At 35.4% G+C, this 23592-nt stretch overlaps 1 protein-coding gene and 1 pseudogene across 2 annotated transcripts; both read left to right on the top strand.

Moving 5' to 3' along the window:
* The first annotated feature begins 8877 nt into the window (after window positions 1-8877).
* LOC147523557 (4-hydroxy-tetrahydrodipicolinate synthase, chloroplastic-like) lies at window positions 8878-12151 on the top strand. Of its 2 annotated transcripts, XM_086598989.1 has the most exons (3): window positions 8878-9190; window positions 9277-9342; window positions 10867-12151. In XM_086598989.1, exons 1-3 carry the CDS (start codon window positions 9129-9131, stop codon window positions 11792-11794), a joined length of 1056 nt encoding a protein of 351 aa, XP_086455115.1. In that variant the 5' UTR covers window positions 8878-9128; the 3' UTR covers window positions 11795-12151. The 2 variants fall into 2 exon arrangements, with proteins under 2 accessions (XP_086455115.1, XP_086455117.1); XM_086598991.1 differs by lacking the exon at window positions 9277-9342 and having other exon boundaries at window positions 8993-9190.
* Window positions 12152-12615: 464 nt separating this feature from the next.
* Window positions 12616-14452, top strand: LOC147523558 (uncharacterized; annotated as a pseudogene).
* The last annotated feature ends 9140 nt before the right edge of the window (window positions 14453-23592 follow it).

Genomic DNA, 23592 nt, shown 5'->3' on the forward strand with positions numbered 1-23592 from the left:
GTGATAATTTCACTAAGTTACAATAAATGTAGTATTTGTTATCGAGATTGTTACTGAGCTGTGAGTTTTGGATGGAACTTTTTATTCCGTCTCGTGTGTTTTTTTTTTAAAATTCGTTTTTTATTCCGTTCACGTGTTTTTTTTTTTTTATTTTACTTTTTTTTTCGGTTTTTTCTTTTTAGTTTAGACGTAATGTTTCATTTCGTCCGCCCGTTTTTTCAATATTTTTTCGTTTTTAATAGACTGAAACATTTCGTCTGAAGTTTAAAGAGCTTTTCACAAGCAAGATAGTTATGAGGGGAAATAGTCCTATGTGACGTCTATGTAGAGGTAACAAGTTGCTGATCAAAGCTGCTTGCATTGGGAATGCTCTAAGACCCACCCACGCCATAACTTGAGGTTAACTAGCAGCTAAAAAGGAAATTTGGAAAGAGTCAAATAAAAATAAGCCACGATGTCACATGACAATCTCACTGTGCGCGACACTAGCTTTCCATGTCGCCCCATATCCACAAAGCTTTTTCCACAAATTTGTGACCAATATTACCTAGGCAGTAGATGTAACCAAGATGTTACTTGACCAGAGATGATTTTTCCAGTTTTTTGTGATTTTTTTTCAGTGGATGTGGCTAGGGGTGTAATCGGGGCAGGCTGGGTCAACCACGGGTTAAATAGTGATGGGTCGGGTTTAGGGAATACAAATTCAGTGGTCCCCGGCGGGGCGGGTTGAAGTGTCATGTCTTAGTACCATCACCCGGCCTGTTGGGTCAGCTTACGGGGCGGGTTTTGGGCGGGTCATCCGGGTCGGACGGAAATTATCATTTTAACCCAATTTTACCCAAAAAAAAACGTTCTAATTCTACAAATAATATATTTCCAATTCACAACATAGAGAAAAAAAAAATTGAATCAATCAATAAAAAAAAAACTTGAACTTGAACCCAAAACCATATCTGTAAATTTGAAATTTTTTTCTCGTGATTTACGGGGCGGGTTTTGGGCGGGTCATCCGGGTCGGGTGAAAATTATCATTTTAACCCAATTTTACCCAAAAAAAAATTTCTAATTATGCAAATAATATATTTCCAATTCACAACATAGAGAAAAAAAATAGAATCAATCAATAAATAAAATAAAAAACTTGAACTTGAACCCAAAACTATATCTGTAAATTTTTAAAAAAATTCTCGTGATTTACCATTTGTAAATTGATTATTTTCCATATCATGATAAAATGAATATGAGAGCGAGGATCTATGGTACAAAACAATAAAATATAAACTAAAAGAATTCAAAAAATTATCATTTTAACCCAATTTTACCCAAAAAAAAAATTTCTAATTATGCAAATAATATATTTTCAATTCACAACATAGAGAAAAAAAATAGAATCAATCAATAAATAAAATAAAAAACTTGAACTTGAACCCAAAACTATATCTGTAAATTTTTAAAAAAATTCTCGTGATTTACCATTTGTAAATTGATTATTTTCCATATCATGATAAAATGAATATGAGAGCGAGGATCTATGGTACAAAACAATAAAATATAAACTAAAAGAATTCAAAATTAATATAAGGATGAATGATTCATCTTTTCCAAAATTCAAAAGTTGAATTTGAACTTTTGATATTTGTCCAATGTTCAAACTTGAATATATAAAATTGATGTTAAACTCGTAAGTTTGTATTCATATCTCTCAAATTCCTACAAAAATTAAAACAAAATATAAACAAAATACAAAAATATTAGAGTTAGAGTCTTGAAATTGTGCGGGTCAACGGGATTAGGTCAACGGCTTTTGACACAGTGCGGGTCAAGTTTGAGCATAGAACCTACACCCATAGCCCGACCGCGTAAAAATGGTGGCGGGGCAGGACGGGTCTATTTTTGGGTCGGTGCGGGTTTGGGTGGCAGGTGAAGATTGGATACCCTACCGGATGATGGGTCAACGGTTTTTTTTTACACTCCTAGATGTGGCCATCACCTAGAGATGCTTTGATGCTACCTTGCATAGAGGTGACCACCCCGAACAAAATCACTCTACCTTGAAAAGCTTTTCTTAGCAACAACAACAAGGTGACTAGTTAAGGGTGTTCATTCGGGTCGGGTCGGGTCGGATTACCTGTGATCGAAAGTTTGGGTTTTCTCTTGAAGCTTGTACTTTCCCTAAGTTGTTTGTGGCCTCTTCTACTTTTTGTATAATTTTCTTGTAGAGGGCCAATTAATGAAACCTAAATGTTTGCTACTCACTAAATTTTCAGAAGTCTCACACCCAAAAGAAATTTGTTGGGTTTTGGGGTCGGGTTCAGGTACCAAATCCCCACCGAACCCTAACCTATTATATGTCGAGTAAGTGTGAGGGTCGGGTTTAAATGAACACCCCTAAGAGCATTTCCAATGCAGGTGGATTTATTTCCCCTCTTATCACTATCGCGTAGGCAGTATTTCCCAAGTTTTTCACCGTTTTGGCGAAAAGCAAGGTGAGGCTACCCAATGCAAAGGTGAAAAATAATCCCGGACGGGATGTTGGATTCCGTCTGGAGGCATTTTGATTGAGCGGAATGAAACATCCCGTCAGGTATTTTGTCTGAAGTTAAAAAAAAACTAAAAAAAAAAATCGAGACGGAATGAAACATTCCATCCGAAAAAAATACACAAGACGGAATCCAACATCCGGTCCGAAGTTCACAAATTAGCCACTATCTCGATTGAAGATTTCATCTTGTTTTCAATTTGGGAAAATAGTCACCAGTTAGTCACCTTTGCATTGGGCACTGGAAACCAATCATTTCCACCTGCATTGGGAATGCTCTAACGGTGTCTCTAGCATGGACCAAAATATCACCAATATATCCGATATATCGGTATTTTGGTACACCGACATCAATATTTCCGACATATATCCACCGAATATAGAACTCTTTTTTTCCCGATATATATCGGAATTTCCTATATAAAACTTTATATCGCCGATATAATCGATATATCCGATATTTACGATATATATCGGTTGACTTTTTGACCATTTTTTAATATAAATCCGATATTTCCAATATATTTCCGATATTTCCGATATATATTATATATCCGATATTTTAAATAGTTTGAACTGGTCATCGAAAAAATGGATATATCCGATATATATCGGTTTTTGGGTACACCGATATATTCATCAATATCGATATTTTGGGCATTGGTCTCAGTCAGTAGTCCTTAGATATATATTATAGCTATACCCTCTTGGCTCTATTTTTCAAGGCTTTACAGAGTCTCAAACTTTTTCTAAACTCTAATACTAATTACGGAAAAAAAAAAATCCAAATCTTTAGATATATATTATAGTTATACCCTCACCAATCTATTTTTTGGAGCACTCTAGAGACTCCAATTTTTTCTAAACTCTATTACTAATTATAAAAAAAGTATGATATAAATAAATAAACAATCTCATCTAGAGTTTCACAGAATGTCCAACTTTTTCTAAAACATATAGCTAATTACGGGAAAAAAACACTAAATTGCAAAAAATAATATTTTCAACCAAAAATCCTTAGATATATATTATAGCTATACCCTCTTGGCTCTATTTTTCAAGGCTTTACAGAGTCTCCAACTTTTTCTAAACTCTAATACTAATTACGGAAAAAAAAATCCAAATATTTAGATATATATTATAGTTATACCCTCACCAATCTATTTTTTGGAGCACTCTAGAGACTCCAATTTTTTCTAAACTCTATTACTAATTATAAAAAAAGTATGATATAAATAAATAAACAATCTAATCTAGAGTTTCACAGAATGTCCAACTTTTTCTATAACATATAGCTAATTACGGAAAAAAAAAAACTAAATTGCAAAAAATAATATTTTCAACCAAAAATGATTTTCCTGAAATCCTTACACTACAAAGAATAGTTTCCACACTAATCTCAGACGAAGTTTAACATAACAAAGTTTCTTTCTAGAAAATGATGAAACAATGAAAGAACAAAGGAAAAAATGAATTGAGTTGCTTGAACATTTACTTTATGCATTTGTTAACCACACATGTAACTGGAAAAAAGGGACTAATCATAAAATAAGTAATAGTGTACACCAAAAAACAAATAAAATTGTATTGTATGCAATATATATATGGGCATAACAAATAAAGTTGAATCAATTTGAGGTGTAAAATTTAGTCACAGATTAAGGATTTCAAAACCACATGCCACAATAATTACGATATATTCTAATTAAATTTATGAATTTTATAATTTTCAATTTTAGCGGAATAACGAGATTCAGTTAAAACGGACGTTGGCTTAAATAAATTATATAACTATTGATTTAGTTAAAATAGACGTTGGGCTTAAATAAATTATATACCAAACCAAACCAAACCAAAACAAATTACATGTGGAAAATTAAATTATATAAAAAATAACATCACAAAATATATAATAGCAATTGGAAAAAAAAAAAAAAAAAAACCCCAATAATAACAAATATTTTCAAATATATATAATACTGCATGAAACTAACGTCAAAGAACAATTACCGAGAAACAAAAAACTATATGCAAATGCATTGAACTAACCTCAAATAATATTTAACAGGAAATCGAAAATTGGATGCACATGCAAACATTAAACTAATAAACTAATCTTAAACATTAATTAATGGACAATCAGAATATTGATACAACTGCATTAAACTAACCTCAAAAAATAATTAACGGAAAATCAAAACTTGGATGCAAATACATCAAACTAACACCAACAAATAATTGTCGGGAAATCGGAAACTGGATGCAAATGCATTGAACTAACCCTCAGAGATTAAATTACCGGGAAATCGGAAATTGGATGCAACTGTATTGAACTAACCTAAAAAAAATAACTAAATTGCAAAAAACAATCTTTTCAACCAAAAACGAGTTTTCTAAAACCCTTACGCCACAAAGAATAGTTTCCATACTAATCTCAGGTGAAGTTTAATATAACAAAGTTTATTTCTAGAAAATGATAATGAAACTACGAAATAACAAATTAAAAAAAATGAATTGAGTTGCTTGAACATTTACTTTATGCATTTGTTAACCACACATGTGACTTGGAAAAAAAAAAAAAAAGTAAACTAATCATAAAATAAGTAATAGTGTACACCAAAAACAAATAAAATTGTATTGTATGCACTATATATATGGGTCTAACAAATAAAGTTGAATCAATTTGAGGTGTAAAATTTAGTCATAGTTAAGGATTTCAGAAACCACATACCACAATAATTACGACATATTCTAATTAAATTTATGAATTTTATAATTTCCAATTTTAGCCGAATAACGAGATTCAGTTAAAACGGACGTTGACTTAAATAATTTATATAACTATTGATTTAGTTAAAGTAGACGTTGGGCTTAAATAAATTATATACCAAACCAAACCAAAACAAATTACATATGGAAAATTAAATTATACAAAAAATAACATCACAAAATATATAATAGCAAAAAAAAAAAAAAAAACCCCAATAATAACAAATATTTTCAAATATATATAATACTGCATGAAACTAACGTCAAAGAACAATTAATGAGAAACAGAAAACTAGATGCAAATACATCGAACTAACATCAAATAATATTTAACAGGAAATCGAAAATTGGATGCACATGCAAGCATTAAACTAATCTTAAAAATTAATTAATGAACAATTAGAATATTGATACAACTGCATTAAACTAATCTCAAAGAATAAATATCGGGAAATCAAAACTTGAATGCACATACATCAAACTAACACCAACAAATAATTATCGGGAAATCGCAAACTGAATGCAAATGCATTGAACTAACCCTCAGAGATTAAATTACCGGGAAATCGAAAACTGGATGCAACTGTATTGAACTAACCTAAAAAAAATAACTATAAATTGGAAACAGGATGCAAATGCGTGAAACTAATCTTTACAAATAATTAACGGGAAATCGGAAACTGAATGCAACTACACTAAACTAATTTCAAAAAATAAATTTGATGCAAATGCATTGAACTAACCTCAAGAAATAATTAACGGAAAATCAGAAATTGGATGCAAATTCATTGAACTAACCTCAAACAATAATTAACAGGAAATCAGAAACTAGATGTAAATACAACCTCATTGAATAATAAACGAGAAATCGGAAACTGGCCGGATGCAAATGTATTAAACTAATCTAAAAAAATGATTAACGGAAAATCGGAAACTAGATGCAAATGCATTTAACTGAGCGCGAAGAATAATTAGCAGTAAATTGAAAATTGGATGCAAATGTATTAAACTACAGCAAAGAATAATTAACAAGAAATCGAAAACTGGATGCAACTGCATTGAACTAACCTCAAAAAATAAATAACAGAAAATCAGAAATTGGATGCAAATGCATTGAACTAACCTCAAAATATAGTTGTGTTATATGTTGTGGGAATGTCTCGATAATTATAGTTTTGCATTTAAAACGGTGTTTATCTAATCTTTTTTCGTATAATTGGAAACACCTTGCTATTCAAGTAGCTTCAATATGAACTTTATCTTATTAGACAATTTCATAAAACTTCAATCAAACTTCTATTATTAAACAACAAATGAAGTTGAAGGGTTTTATCAATGGTGAGTTATTTTTTTTTAATAGAGAGTACGTGAGGTTTTCATATTATAAGAAATTTGGATGAGTGAGCAATATAATATCTGTATATAATAGTTATGCATATATAGTTGAATATATTTTTCAGAATAATTAATATGATAGGACCCGTTCGTAGGTAATCTTTGAAGATCCCACATAGTGAGTCAAGTATATAATTTAAAGAATAATTAACGGAAAATTGGAAACTGGATAATGTTTGATGATCCAATATAGTAAATCAAGCATAATTTATTTTTATGCCATGTTTGCAAGGACACTACATATGGATAAATAGAAAGTTGGTATTACACACCACATTGGATAATTAAAAGAAAATCGAAAACTGGATTCAAATACATTGAACTGAGCTCAAAGAGTAATTAATGGGAAATTAAAAACTTTATGCAAATGCAATAAACTAAACTCAAAAAGTAATTAATTAAAATCGAAACCGGATGCAATCATTAAACTAACGTCGAGAAATAACTAATGGGAAATTAGAAATTGGATGCAAATACTTGAAAAATATTTAACAGTAAATCGGAAACGGTATGCAAAAATGCATCAAACAAACCCCAAATAATAATTAACGATGAATCAGAAACTGGATGTAAATGCATTGAACTAACCTCAAAATATAATTAACATGAAATCAAAAACCAAATGCAACTGCATTGAACTAACCTCATAGAATAATTTACGGGAAATCAGAAGCTACATGCAAATACATTAAAATAACCTCAAAGAATAGTTAACGGGAAATCAGAAATCGGATGAAATTGCATCGAACTAATTAAAATCTCAAAGCATAAATAATCATAAATCATAAACTAGATGCAGATGTATTGAATTAACCTTAAAGAGTTATAAATGAAAAATCGAAAGTTGTATGCAAATATAATGAACTAATCTAAAGACTAATTAACGAATATAGAAACATAAAAAAATGGATGCAAATGCACTGAACTAACCTCAATGAATAATTAACGGGAAATCATAAATTTGATGCAACTGCATTGAACAAACTTCAAAAAATAATTAACGGGAAATCGAAAACTTGTTGCAAATGCATTAAATTAACCTCAAAAAATAATTAATGGAAAATCATAAATTGGATGCAACTGCATTGAACTAACCTCAAAGAATAATTAACGGAAAATAGAAAACTGGATGTAACTGCATTAAACTAAAATCATATATTAACTAACAAGCCGGGAAATCAGAAATTGCATAAAATATCCTTGATGAATATTTAACGGAAAATCAGAAACTGGATGCAAATGCATTAAAATAATCTTAAATAATAGTTAACTAGAAATCGAAAACCGGATGTAACTACATCAAACTACCCTCAAAGCATAAATAACCGGAAATTGATTGGAAACTAGATGGGAACTAACTTCGAAAAGTAATTAACGGGAAATCAAAAACTTGATGCAGATGTATTAAACTAACCTCAAAGAGTAATTAACGGAAAATTGGAACCTTAATGCAAATGCAATTAACTAATCTCAAAGAGTCATTAACGAAACATTGAAAACTAGATGGAACTGTACTGAATTAATTTTAATGAATAACTAACGGAAAATCGTAAACTTGGTGCAACTGCACTAAACTAACCTCAAATAATAATTAACGGGAAATCAAAAACTTGATACAACTACATTGAATTAACCTCAAAGAATAATTAATGAAAAATTGGAAACTAGATCCAACTATATACATTGAACTAGCCTCAAAGAATAATTAATGTAAAATTAGAAACTTGATGCAAATGCATTGAACTAACCTCGAAATATAGTTGTATTATATATAGGGAGAATATAATATCTCGACAAGTATAGTTTTGCATTTTAAGTAGTACTTATTATAATTATTTTATTATGATTGAGAATGTCTTGCTATTTAAGTAGCTTCAATATCATCTTCGCCACATTGAGCATTCTCACAAAATTTCAATCAAACTTCTATTATTAAACATAACAACCAAAATAAATCGACGGGTTTTACCAAGATTTGGTGCTTTCGTTTGATAGAGAGTGGTGCAAAAAATTTAAACAAGTGATTAATATAATTTTCATATCTCATAGCTATGAATAGTTGCTAATATTTTTTAGAATAATTTAATATAACGACACCCGTTTGTAGGACGGTTCGAAAGCTAGTCACTCACCTAATAATCTCATAAAAATAGCAATGCAACCAGTAACCTTTCGCTGAAAATTTTGTTTTCTTAAAGTGAACACATGGCGCACGTGTAATCCGCGTGCCAAAACCCTTGTCTGATAGCAGAGAATTGAAGGGACAAAAACCTTCCGTTTTGTCTCTCCTCTCTTTACTTTCCAAATGATTTTGATTTAAGCTGCTAACAATAACATCTCCAATGTTATCTCAACACACCATTCTTTACTAGACTTTCACCTTCACCTTCACCTTCACCTTCAAAAGCCTTTGTTTTAGGTAGATATGTATTCGTTAAGGACAACTTTGCAGCTTCCATACTCTGTTGGTTCTAACCACTGCAACAAGTTAGTCTTTCTTCCCCTCAATGTTATGTCCCTTGATTTATGTTTCTTGTTTCTTATTTATGCTGTTTAATATCTTCTGAGATCAGGAACAGTGGAAGATGGACGTCACCAAAAGTCCATCTCCCAATGCGCAGCCTTGAAGTTAAAAATAGGTACACTTACGTGAGCTTATATTAGTAGGGTGTGGTTGTTTTAGTTTATTTTAAAAGGAGATACAGATGTTTAGTATTATGTGTTGGTGTTATCAGCATGTTACTGTATGCAGAGTACAAATTGTGGCAAAAGTATTTGTAGTTTCGACCCTATCATCTATAGAATGTTGCCATTTGTTTCGTTTATGCGGATCATTGTAACTTTCTTTCTCCTTTTGTTCTTGTTATCAAAGTTTAGAAAATATGCTATACAATTATATACTCTCTAGCCCTCTTTACCAGTTCCTTATGAATCGAGATTTAGAACCATTTTTTCAAATGTTAAGCCTAAGGGAAAACCGTTTAGTGGCCAAGCGACGTTTTGGCGTCCAGATGTCAATTTAAACTCGTGAACAAAGTATTTGTCAAAACATTTAGTATTTAGCAATAAGGATTGTATTGTATAAAGGAAGAACCGTCTCTCAACCGATGTTATTCAGGGGAGAAACTTTTTCTTGCCCCTTTTATACCAAAAATGCAACTCAATAGTTTTCTCTTACTTCCTTTGTAGATTATGTTATTGCGTATTAGACCTAATAGGATACTATGCCTCCGACTGGTGGCATGTACCTGCAAAGTACACCCATTGTCTTTGAGGCACAGAAAGAATGCAAAAGGTCTGAATAAATTATATTGAGAATGCTCTTTTACTATGGTTGAAATTGTGGAGGAGGTTTAGTACACTCTTGTGACTTCTGTCGTTCAGGTGGGAGTTCATCGTGTTTTGAGGCACTGTGTTGTTTTATTGCCCTTGTCAGGTTCAGGGAGAGTTTTAGTTGGTGGTTTTTTTTCTCTCTGTTCTATTTCTCATAGAAGAGATCAAAGCAGTAGGATCTGGTATCCTTCAATAGAAAGCACAAACAACTATGATATGCCAAAGTTTGCTTGGTTTTAGTTGCTAATGAGCTGTTCCACTTAACTGTGCTACGAGCCTACTAATATCATTGCCATGTTGGACACCAAAAATAGAATGGGAAATTCTAGGCTTGATGACAACTAACTGTTGTGTTTGGGAAATCTGATAAGTACATCATTTTGATACGTTATTGCACGTGTAGCAACAATAGAAGAAGGAAGTGGGATAGGAAAATCAAAGGAAGAGGTACAATAGAATGGACTCAAAACGGCCCCATCCAGAGCCTTAAACCTTTTCTCCTCACCTTAAGTAGAAAAGCATATAGTATTGATTCTGATCTACTAATTGGGACATCTCCACCTTTTCCACTAATTTATGTTACTTTTGAACCCAGGTAGTGATTTAATAATATTGATATATATATATATATGGGGAGGGATAGAGCCACATTCTTATGTGCACATTATATATATGTGTGTGTGTGTGTGTGTGTGTATTTTTGAATTCTCATTACATCTCATTCAAATCCCATTAAGTATTGGCAATTAAGTGTGTTATGATTTTGACAAGTCTGGCAATAATTTTAAATTCTACATACCCTTATATTTTATCTTTGTTTGTTGTTTCAGGACAGTGTCCGAAGATATAAAATCCCTTAGATTGATAACAGCAATCAAGACCCCGTATCTTCCTGACGGCAGATTTGACCTTGAAGCTTATGATGCTTTGATGCACATGCAGATAGTTAATGGTGCCGAAGCAGTGATAGTAGGGGGTACAACTGGTGAAGGTCACCTTATGAGCTGGGATGAACACATAATGCTCATTGGACACACTGTCAACTGTTTTGGTGGGTCAATTAAGGTAATTGGGAACACCGGAAGCAATTCAACCCGAGAAGCAGTTCATGCCTCTGAGCAGGGATTTGCTGTTGGCATGCATGCTGCGCTTCACGTTAACCCCTACTATGGAAAGACTTCTTTGGATGGATTGGTATCACATTTTGAGGCCATACTTAACATGGGTCCGAGCATTATATACAATGTTCCATTGAGGACGGGCCAAGATATTCCTCCTTCTGTGATCCATTGTATTGGTCCGCATGCTAACTTTGCAGGCATCAAGGAGTGTGTGGGCAATGACCGAATTAAAGAGTACACGGAGAAAGGGATTGTGGTATGGAGTGGCAATGATGATCAGTGCCATGATGCGAGGTGGATCTTTGGTGCTCGTGGAGTGATAACTGTTACAAGTAACTTGGTACCTGGATTGATGCATGAACTCATGTTTGGAGGCAAGAATCCTTCATTAAACTCGAAGCTAATGCCACTTATTGAGTGGTTGTTCCGTGAGCCAAATCCAATTGGTATGAACACAGCTCTGGCGCAGCTAGGAGTTGTGAGGCCTGTTTTTCGTCTGCCTTATGTTCCTCTTCCGTTGTCCAAGAGAATTGAGTTCGTGAACATAGTGAAGGAACTAGGTCGGGAGAATTTCGTTGGAGAGAAAGACGTGCAGGTTCTCGATGATAATGACTTCATCTTAGTTGGTCGTTATTAATCTCAAATTGTCAGGTTCAACAGTAGTACTTCTGGTTTACTAATGGTTAAAAATAAATGAAAAGCAATAGTGGGTTTTGGTTTTTTTTTTTTTTTTCACCCACTAATAAAGCAATAGTGGGTGGGTGGATTATATTGGGGCCTTGGGATGTGGGGGAGGCCTATTTTGCTATATGGTCAGGTTACAGTAGGACTTCTGGTTTATTTAGTTTTGGATTCTTCAGATTTGTTTTTGATCTATTAACAGTAGCTGAAAGCCTGAAACTGATCGACAATTTATGTAAATCCTCTTCCAAGAGAACCAAGAACCCAAATGCCACTCCTTGTAACTTGCCAATATATATTCTTGCCTTGCTTTTTTTTTTTCTAGATAATGAGTCGAATTAGCAAAGATTCAGAAAAGATTTTCACTAACCATCCATGTGGCTGAATGAGTCAATGACCTTCTCCCATTATTAATCCACAAAAAGCAAACAATGTTTAAAAGCTCTTACTTACAGGAGTTACAGGACCGATAATCTTTTTAATTCAAGACTTTATAATAATCCAAATTATTTTAGTTTGTTGTCTTCGAGTGATATGTTGGCTTTATGAAGCCACGTTCTTTTACTAGGGTACTAAGAAATCTGTTACTATAGTTTGTTGAAATCTTGTGTGTAAAAACTCATATGGGAGGGACGGCAATTGTATTTTGTCTCTGTACTAAGGTTATTGTAATCTTGCCGCCAGCTTTCCCTTTTTTAAAAGAAAAAAAAAAAAAACAGAACAGCTGAATCTTTCTTCTTCGTATGCTCTCCCAACTATATTTCTACTGGTACTCAGTTCAAAACTCTCTTGATTTCATCGCCGTATTGCAACCAAGTCTTATGCAGCCTCCCGTTTTCAAATGTAGTGGTATTTCTTGCTACTGTCATCTTTTATTTACTAATTAAAAACCTTGAGTAAGGCTTAAATTCAATTCAAGATGGACAGGCGACTGTTTCAGGCTGCTTTGACAGGAAATGTCGAGTACTTAGTTAACTTGCTCAAAGAAGACCCCCTTATGCTCCATTCTGTTGCACTGGAATCTACGGAAACTCCTTTACATGTTGCCACTTTGGCTGGGCATATTAGTTTTGTGAAGTTTATCATAGGGTTGAAGCCAGAATTTATTGGACAGTTGAATCGAGATGGATTCACCCCCATACACATAGCAGCTGCAAACGGTTACTCTGAGATTGTAAAGGAGCTTTTGAAAGTCAATAGAGATTACTGTCGTCTTACAAGTAGAAATGGAAACACTCCTCTTCACTACGCTGCTATTAGAGGTACGGTAGAGTAGATGTCGTAAGTGACTTGATTTCTAGTTATGGTGATTCAATTGATGCTACAACCACTTGTGGTGAAACTGCTCTTCACCTCGCTGTCAAGAACAACCAGTTCGAAGCATTTTAAGTCATGATCAAAAAGTTGAAGCAGCTCAACAAAGAATCTATTGTAAATTTGAAAGATGAAAGGGGAAACACAGTCTTACACCTTGCAGCCTATATGAAGCAACGACAGGCAAGTAACACTTTATACCAGACTCAAGTCGCCTCAAATTAGGTTCTGAATTTGTGTATGATTATTCGTCACTTCATTGTGAACCATAAAGGAAAAGGTGGAAGGTTTATGCAAAAAGAAACGGTATAAGAATTTATAAATTTATTGAAAATCTTTATGTAGAAGACTAACATACTTATTTCCATCGTTTGCCTAATTGGCTGGAGGGAATATGCATGCTATTCAAGTTGGTCATCAAAATTATATGCTAACTACGGAGAACACCTGATACAATATCAGTAGAGAATGTGTGTGGATATTGGAAATTATATTCTAAGGTTGAATTTAATGAATTCTGGACAGGCGGTGGAGTTGTTGCTTGTGAAGGATACTATTACACTTGGAGTGGTAGAAGTGAACACCATGAATGAAAGCAGCTGGTGACAGAGAGATAGAGGAAATACTTCGAAGCGCTGGAGGCATGAAAGCGCAAGAACCACTCTCTATTGTAGCAACTCAACCAGCTAGTCAAGCTCAAGTAGTTCTCACAGATAACAGATTAGATACATCTGAATTATCTCGACTTGATCAGTTGGTAGAGTACTTTGGCTTTCAAACAGGTAAAGATTCCTCTAGCAACGTTCGAGATGCGCTACTAGTCATAGCAACACTAATTGCAACAACAACGTACCAAGCAGGATTAAGCCCTCCTGGGGGTGTTTGGGCAGATGATAGCAAACCTGGCGATCTCAAACCGCATATTGCAGGGAAGGCAATTTTGAGTTCAAAAAGTTGGATACAATTTGGTTCATTTTTCATTTGCAACACAGTAGGATTCGATCTGTCTCTTTTCTTCATAACCGTCCTAACAGCTAGATTTCCTTTGAGGTTGGAACTACAATTGTGCTTGTTCGCTCTTACGTTTACTTATCACGTTGGCTGCGAAAACGAAGACAAGGAAATTCAGGGCCTTAAACAAGTAGGTCTTTTTGTTTGGTACGTCTTGCTGAGTTCTTCAGTCATGTTCATGAGAGCCATATGTGAAATGGGACATTTATTATATTGATTGATTCAGCACCACTAGATTTCGGTTGCATCTGTTTTCTCAACTGATTCTCAGGGAAAATGTTTTTCGTTAGTTTCTTGTGTACCTGTTGGCATCATCTAAAAGGCTGCAAATGACAAATCTCCAGTTGTGGCTATTAATTAGTTTCTGCATATATGTTTTACCAGGTTACCTATTTTGAACTCTGGCAGCACCATGTAAGTATTCTCCGTTCTCAAACCAATCACTACAGCACACATGTCCACACACCCAGTGGCGGAGCCAGGAAATTGGGTGAGGGTGAGCCACAACTAGTTACTATATAAAAACTAAAATAAGATAACACCCAATTTGTCAAATTTTTGTTTTCCCTTGCATTATTTTTAAAAGTAAAAAAGAAAAAAACACAATTCGAATCCCATCACAAAAAATATGTAAATTTTGGAATTACAAAAGACTAGATTGCTTAATAGATCGATTTAGGAGAAAAAAAATATTACACGGATATTTAGCTTTAGAAAATTAGGAACTTAAGAAGAAAGTGCCTACAAATATATGCTTCTTACAAATATATATGCTTATGGAAACCACTTTAAAATTCCACAAATGAAAAAAACAATAAATTCTTTAAAACTGTAAGGAAAATAGTTCAAAAGGCATTGGGAAAAAAAATAAATACATAGGCACAATAAAAAATATTATACAATGTTTCGACATTTTTTTTTTTGGCTAAAGGGTAATTAATATTAATAACAAAAATGGTGTTCTGGACTTTACAAAGCGTTTACAAATTCTAGATTGGGAATATAATTCTCATGTTTACGCTTTCTCAAAAATCTATAGTGGGTAAGCAAAATTTGGATTTTCAAACTAGCTTGTTGCGCCAACATGGTTTATGATCCCACCATTGTTTTAAACTATACATGTTTAGACACCAGTACATTTTTTTTGTGGTCACTTTAGCATTTATTTTAATTGTTTTCGTTTTCGTTTTCATTTAATCCCGAAATTCAAATCAATGCTTTAAGTAGATTCAAAAGTAAATTTACTACAATTTTATGCAACAAATTAAATTGTAATGGACTCAAGTAATCGATGGATTGAATTCATTACGTACAAAATTGAATTATAACTAAAAAAATAAGAGATTGGGGAATTAAGGTTTAGAAAACATACCAATAAACATGCATATGAATTATTGGGACTGAGATTTGAAAATGTTATTACTCTTTTTTTCTCTTTCATCTTTTTTGGTTTTCCAAACAAGGAAAAACACTTGCCAAAAGTGTTGTTTCTCAAAATACATAAAATTAGAAATGTAACAAAATCATTTTCATATATATAGTAGTAATTTTTTTTTTGGAAGAAATTGAGGGTGAGCCAGGGCGTACCCTGGGCCCCCCCTAGCTCCGCCACTGCATACACCAGCTCGTGTCTTCACAGCCTCGCATATTCTTAAGTCGTACTACGCCACCAGGACGTAACCACGACCCAAACTCATATGAATTTAAATAGAGAGATAACATCACCTTAACATGGAAATAAAACATATAATATATATACACTTCTCCTAATTTCCTACTGATATATTCCATAATCTTGAGATATTTTGGATACTCCTAATATAATATAATTTGGATATATTCCATTCTATTCCTAACTTGATATCCTATCTAGTAGAGATATTTCCACCATATATAATAATAATACTTAAATAAAGATCCAATGCTTCTCGTTGTATCATATACTTAAACACATGCATACTTGCTCTATTCTCAACAAGACCAAACAGAAAACATATTCACTTACAATGGTAAATGACGTTGGCTATGTTTTTGTATCCAATTGGATAAAAATGGTATACAGATAGGGAGAACAGATGAAAATATGATGTAAGGTTATGCAACAAAACCGCTAGGTACGATGTTAGCGACAGAGAAGTGATACCTAAACGTTAGACCTAATAGGTACAATTGTAGCTCCAACCTCAAAGGAAATTTATGTGTTAGGATCGATATCATAAATAGAGACAGATCGAATATAATCCTATTGTGTTGCAGATGTAAAATGATCCATATTGCAGCGAACTTTTTGAGCTCAAAATTGCCTTCCCTGCCGTATGCGGTTTTGGATCTCCCTGTACGCTGTCTTCTTTTGTGTATGTTTTTGGGCTAAATCCTACTTGGTATGTTGCTGTTGCAATTAGTGTTGTTATGACTAGCAACGCATTCCGAACGTTGCTAGGGGAATCTCTACCCATTTGAAATCCAAAGTACTTTACCAACCGATCAAGTGGGGAAATTACAGATGAATCTGATGTGTTATGTGTGATAACTTGAGTTTGACTATCTGATTGTTTAACTTCAACAGAGAGTGAACTAAAGTGGTTATCTTAAGCTCTAGAATGAGATGTAGTCACAAGGTCCACTTTCTGTGGATGTTTCAAATGTGGTTGTAAATGTGTGGATTTCTACCTACGATCTGATGTTGAGGTTGATGGGGAATGACTGCACTCTTATTTGGGATAAGAGTTGTCTACGTATTAAGTTTCTTTGGTGAACTTAAATCAAACTTTACGTAGTTCATCTCTCTCTACTTATAGATGTTTGGTCTGACTTTCCTTATTTACTTCAGGCCGTTGTCAAGTGTAGATCCATATTTTGTGCTCTCTTGATGATTCGTCATTACTCCTGCTTTACAAAGTAAATGTCTCCTTCATTGGTGCGTTGACTGAGCTTCATGATCACGGTAGATCATTTGTTTCTATGTATGGCTGTATTTGATATTTGGGACGACCTGAGTTTGGGTCGTGGTTACATCCTGGTGGCGTAGTACGACTTAGGGATATACGAGCTGTGAAGATACGACTTAGTGTGTGGACACGTGTGCTGTAGTGATTGGTTTGAGAACGGAGGGTACTTACACAGCCCCTTTTATTTATTATTTTTTTTGGATAGCGGTGGTGCGAAAAGAAAAGATAAAATAAAGCTTTTTACACATGTCATACAGCTGGTTTATTTGAACGGTTTTGGAAAATGTGCGGAAACTGTTGGATCTGATCCATGGGCCCAACTCGCGGCGGATTTGTGGGCCAGGTAAGTTGGTTATGATTGTGTTTTGTGGGGAATGCAAAACGTTTTGGCTCTTTTCGAGATTTGTGCAGCTAAAGGGTTTTTGTGTCTGAAGGCCTTTCATCTCCTCGTTTTATCAAAACAAAGGAAGAAGAAAAAGAAAAGCGAAAACTTTCCAACCTTTTGTCTCCAGGTGTGTTTCTCTTTGATACACAAAGTTAGATCTTTTTGTTTCCTTTTCGCTTTTGTCAGGTCGATTACTAGTAGTAGTTTGAGTTGGGAAGTTGCATTGAATTAGTCGAGGGAGACAACTGTGAGTGATGGAGATGGTGGTGTTAGGGCGCGTAGTGGAGATAAGGCGTCATAGTCTTCCTCATTGGAGATGATGGCTGAGGAGGCGGTACCTAGGTCGGTAGGTTATCCTATTGATTTAAGGGAGTTTGGTTTGGAGAACTCCGATCTGACAATATACGACCTGAGTGGAGAGAGGAATGTATTTGGTTTGGATTACGTTCCTCGAGATGGGGGTGTTGTGGTTTGTTATGGTCAATTGAAGGCTGGGATGAGGTTACCGTTCTCACGTCTTACTGTGGAGGTTTGAACTTTTGTGGGAAAGCCCCTTGTCAGTTCATGGAGAATAGTTAGAGAGTTTTTCATGTATTAGATTTGTTGAATAATAGGGGTTATAACATCTGTTAGGTTTATCAGATGTGCTTGAGCATTTTTCGGTGAAGAGGTCATTTGCTATGAATTTTAGTTTGCAAGTGGTGAAAGATAAATATGATGTGATTGTGGGTGTGAGTAAAGAGGATTGGGGGCGTAGGCCCTTACTGGTTGTGGGTAATTATTGTCCTTCTCACTGGGAGTTGGCGAATCGTACTATAAAATGGGATGGTAGGTCGTTATGTTATAGGTTGTAGTGTATGTAGGGTAGTTGATATTTAGAATGTTCTGACAACTTTATTTTGTTTTGCAGAGGTTGCTATTCGTGGGCATACGAACACCGGAGCTATAGAAGAGTTTGCTCGTTTGAGTTGGGAGGAGAAACGATCTGTCTTGGAAGAAGTTGCGCATTACTTCAAGAAGGACGGAGGTGAGAAAATCAACCGGAAGAAGGTTGAGCAAAATAAGAGGGACCGAAAGTTAGTCTTTGATATCTCTGACTCTAGCTCGGATACTAAGATTGATCGAGAGGATCAAAGAAGGGGATCTGTTTCTAGTGCTAGGACTGTGGGAGGAGGCTCTGGTACCCATCCTGTGTCTAGACGACCTGTGGAGGTGGGTGAGAATGATAGGGGAGGTCGTGGAGGTGGGAGTGCTTAGGGAGGTGGTGATGCTCCTGCTCCATTTCATAGGCCTCAGTTGAAGAGGCAAGCTGAGGGTGGCGAGCCTGAGGGGGCTAAGAGGACGCGACCTGAGTATGAGAAATGACCTGTTATGGTGGAAGGTCGTTCTTCATCAGGTCGGGCTCCTTTGAAAATGATGAACTTGAAAGAGCTAGCCGTTGATGTTGGTGTGGCTGATGCTAGGGGCAAGAAGAAGGCTAGTAACACTGAGCCAACTGCCCACAAATGCAAAGGGTCTCGAAGTGCGTTCCAAGGTGATAAGACTGACGAGTTTGACATTCTGGATAGGACGGTCACCTATTACGACCCAGTGAGTGGGCTGACACGGCTGGTGAAGAATAGGGACTGTAGTTTCAAGTCTTCACTGATTGCAAATAGACTGCTGGAAAGCATTGTCCTTGATGGGGATAGAAGTGCCTTGGAGACTGGGAAGGATCTGGAGGCGAATCTGAAAGACATGGATCGCTCGATCTATTTTGTAAGTATCCTTCCGATCTGAGTTTTGTTTTGTGCTTTGAGTTATTGTTTTTTTACTTATTTTGTTGGTTTGTCAGGTTTTAGCTATGTATAGGAAGTTGAGAGAGATGGTGATTATTTCTGACTTGTACAAGGAGTTGAAGATTGCCAAGGAGGCTTATGATAAGTTGGTGGTTGTGCAAAAGGTTGAACGAGCTGAAATGGTGGGGCTGAGGGCTCAGGTCGGAGATTTGGCTGGGAAGGTGGCCTTATTGCAGCCATCTCTTGACTCTTCAAGGGTGGAGGTAGCACATTAGATTGCTAAGAGAAAACAATCGCAGGCCATTGCTGAACGAGTCTAGAAGGAGTACAACAACCTGGTTGATCTGGTAGAGAGCGGTGATATTTACGTTATAGTGTATGATTATATAGAACTAGAATGTAAGTACAAAATCCTGAAAAGGTATGTTGAAAGTGGGGATGCAACAGTAACTGTATAAAGTACTATTGTAGATGCTAGTAAACGATCTGATCTACCAACCGACCTGAGTGTTGCACCAGCTACCGAACCTACTGAGGATGCTGCCACTGTAACGCCCGTATTTAAAATACATATTTATTTATTTATTAATTAATTTAATTATTTATTTAAAAATCGGCTGGATTGGATTTGGGATATGTGGGCCTGGTTTCTGGGCCCGAGTCTGTGTTGGGCTTGGGTTTCAAACCCAAGTATATAATCACATTGTTCTAGATAATAGGGTTTTTAGAGAATAAAAAAATAATAAAAATGGAGGCAGAGATACAAGTTGGATTGCTAGAGGGTGGAGCGCGATGATTCGAACTACGAGGGATTCGTCGAGCTGTTAATTAAGGTGAGTAGATTAGTTTTCTATTTCACGAAACATGTTAATTATTCTGTTATTAATCTTTGTCCTGTCGTTGTTAAACACTTGTTAAATTGTCGTTGTTAAATTTTGTTAAACTGTCATTAGTTGTTAAAACTCGAAATCGACATTGAAATGTTGAAGATTTGATTGGGCCCGTTAACGGCGGCGCCAGCCCAAACAAACAATTGTCCGGTATATTGTTTGTTATACTGTGTTGTTGAAGTAGATTGATTAAAGTGTGGTTGGGATGGGTTGTTGGTGATGGGGTACCAGTGTAGAGTGTGTGAGTGCTGGAGATGGGCACTGGTGGAAGCTCGAAGCAAGCTATTAATGGCGGCGAGATCGCAGTTAGGATTAGTAATTTATATATTTTAAATCTTGATGTGTGAATTATGTTTTGGATTAGTGATGGGTAATTGAATGCCGGATTTGAATGGAGCTATGGAAGCTTGCAGGTGCGATAATGGGGGCGCGAGGGTGATACTGGGATACTGAGGGTTTGGTTTTTAATTTGTAATTTTCGTTGTTTGAACTGCTACTTTTGGTGTCGCGGGTTGTTGGTTGTGGATGTTTGGTTGAGTGGGGGCTTAGCAGTAGTGCTGTCGAAGCTTATGGAAGTCGTTAATGGCGGCAAGAAGTTTTAGATCTAGTTTTGATGAAGATGAGGGATTAAATGATGTGAGATTTTTGTGTTTGACAAAGTTGTAGCGGTTTTTGCAAGGAGTGAAACCAATGGGTTGATGAAGTGAGGGGTGGTGGCCGGAAATTTGAGCTGGTGGTGGAGGCTGCTGGAGGAAGGAGATGACGAATTGGGCTTGGGCCTAGGTTGGTTCCTTTGGGCCGGACCACACTAGTTTCAATTGTTTTGGTTGGGCCCGATTTTGTTTTAAGTTGTTGGGCCGGACCAATTCAATTAAGTTTTGGACCAATTTGGTTCAGTTCAATGGGCCGGTTTGTTTTGTTTTGATTGGGCCCGGTTTTGTTTTAAGTTGTGGACCAGTTTAATTTAAAGTTTTTGGGCCGGTTTCAGTTCAATTTTTGGACAGAACCACTTAACTGTTTTGGGCCAGTTTCTAATATTGTTTGGGGCCAGTCTATAGGATTTAAAATAGAGATCCCAATGGGTCTTTAAACATTTAGACTTTCGGGTTCTAAGGTTTGGGCTTGGCCAGTTAGATCCAAACCATTACCTTGGTCATGAGCCCATGAGCTATACACCTTGATCTTAGCTATGAACCATGGCTATGACCACGCACCTGTTGAATATAGAAACGAAAGTTTGACTTCGACCATGATGCGTTGACTTTGACCGTTGACTTTAACCGTGGAATGTTGACTTTTTCCAGATTTTCACATATTTGATTATATGGACAAATGTAGTAATAAAATATTGTCGTGAATTGTCTAACTTGGTTGGTCATTATCTAATTAAGATTTGACGTGAGTAGTGTGTAAAACATATATATATATATATATATATATATTGTGCTTTGATTGTGGCCTGTGGATTGTTTAATTGTGCTACGTTTTATGTTGTAAATTGTATGGACAAATCAAATGCTAAAATGCTGTGGAAGCTTGTATAAATTTGGTGGTCATTATCTAATTAAGATTTAACGTTGATATTGTGACATTATATAATATGTTGGGATATATATATATTAAATGCAATAGTTGTGGAGAAATAAATGTATAGACACTCTATTATTTTATCTGTGAGATGCTAATAGAGTATTCGTGGATATTTCCCACGGGAGTGTGGCGTAGAGCAATAATACATTGGCACGTGAAAGAATTAAAGTGGTTACGAGATATAATTGAGATATTTCTAAATATGGTGGCTTAGTGCAATAAGGTATTTGACCTGCACGTGATATAGTGGAATTATTATGAGTCATTAATGTATGACACCTAAATAAATTACGTAACGAAAATCCTAGAACCTAGCTACCACAACTCATGTGATTTGCCATGTGTGGGCGTGTGCAATTTGATTGGCCCTTCTGGCGTTTCAGTGAATCTGAATGGCCCTTCGGGCGTAAGTAATGTGATTGGCCCTTATGGCGTTTCAGTGAATCTGAATGACCCTTCTGGCGTAGCCGAATAGTTGCTTGATTATTCCGTTCGCAAAATAGAACGAGACACACGATATTTTATGCCGAATAGTGGCAGTACTTACATAATGGCTTCCGTGTGAGGGTTACCGGTGTGCGGCATCCCGCTCAGGGTAGTTACGCACGGAGTGATTCATTATGTAAGGGGAGGCATGTGGATGTACATGTTCGGCGTTGGAAAGCGATTGTGGTAGCCAGGCAAACTAGGTAAGACATAGATACGATGTGATTTTAGGGACACACAAAGAAAGCCTTAATTAATATAATTATGGTAATATGTTGGTTATTTGTTTAGTTCGAACCTAAAGCGCCTCGATAGAGGAACTACATGCCTTATTTAGTATGAGTATAGTTTGTTATGTGGTTAGTGGGAAGTTAAGGCGCCTCAGTGGGGGAACTACCTGCCTTAATTATTGTACTTAAGAATGTTGTATTAGTTGTTAGAAGTTAAGGCGCCTCGGTGGAGGAACTAACGGCCTTATAGATTGTGTATATATATATATAATTATATATTGTATTTTAGGGCTACTCACACCAGCATTTTTATAATGCTGACCCGATTTACATGTTTGCTTATCGGGTGTGTTCATTAAATGAACATAGTTGATAAGTCTTGACAGGTTTAGTGTGGAAGAAGATTGGTTGCTGCCGTGGTTTGCGTTAGCGTCGCATTTCAAGATAGGCTTTGTTTTCTTTTGAGGTGATATAGATTTTCAGTTGAGATAAGGTTATTTGCATTTTCATTTATAAATTTTTGTAATGAAGATGACTTTTGTTTAAGTTTAAAATTTTTATTGGTTTTTATTTATCCGCATATTTAAACTGTTTATGGGTTTTTGGAAGTGGAGAGTGCATCACACCTCGGAGATCGAAGAGTCGGGAACAAATAATATTTTTCCGAATTCTGTCAAAATTCGGGGTGTGACAGCCACTGAAGTGCCTAATGCAAGTGGTGATCTGGCTAGTGGCTCTGTTGGTGAATAGGGCTGCAATTTGGACCCCTTGAATGTGGAGAATATGTCTCGTGTCAACTAATTTTGCTCTTCTTGTGATATGTTTGATTATGGATGAAGTTTTTGAGCTATATTTTCTTTTGTTGTTAATACTGATAACTTCTATCTTTGATGGGAATACTGAGGTCATTTTCCCAGGATAATTTGGGGGCCTCTAGTATCTAACTGATTTTATAGTAAGTAAAGTAGTTAAATTACTTACTTGTTTTGAAATTAGATTAGATGCGAATTTGGTATGAATGTGATTACTTCCCTTGTTTTTTGTTTTGTTATTTGACGACCTGTACTGCATAGTAGTAGATTCCACGACCTGTCATATTTTGGTAGATTACCTGATGCTTTT

This window comes from Coptis chinensis, chromosome 1 (genome assembly GCF_015680905.1).
Source record: "Coptis chinensis isolate HL-2020 chromosome 1, ASM1568090v1, whole genome shotgun sequence".
In the NCBI taxonomy this organism is placed as follows: Eukaryota; Viridiplantae; Streptophyta; class Magnoliopsida; order Ranunculales; family Ranunculaceae; genus Coptis; species Coptis chinensis.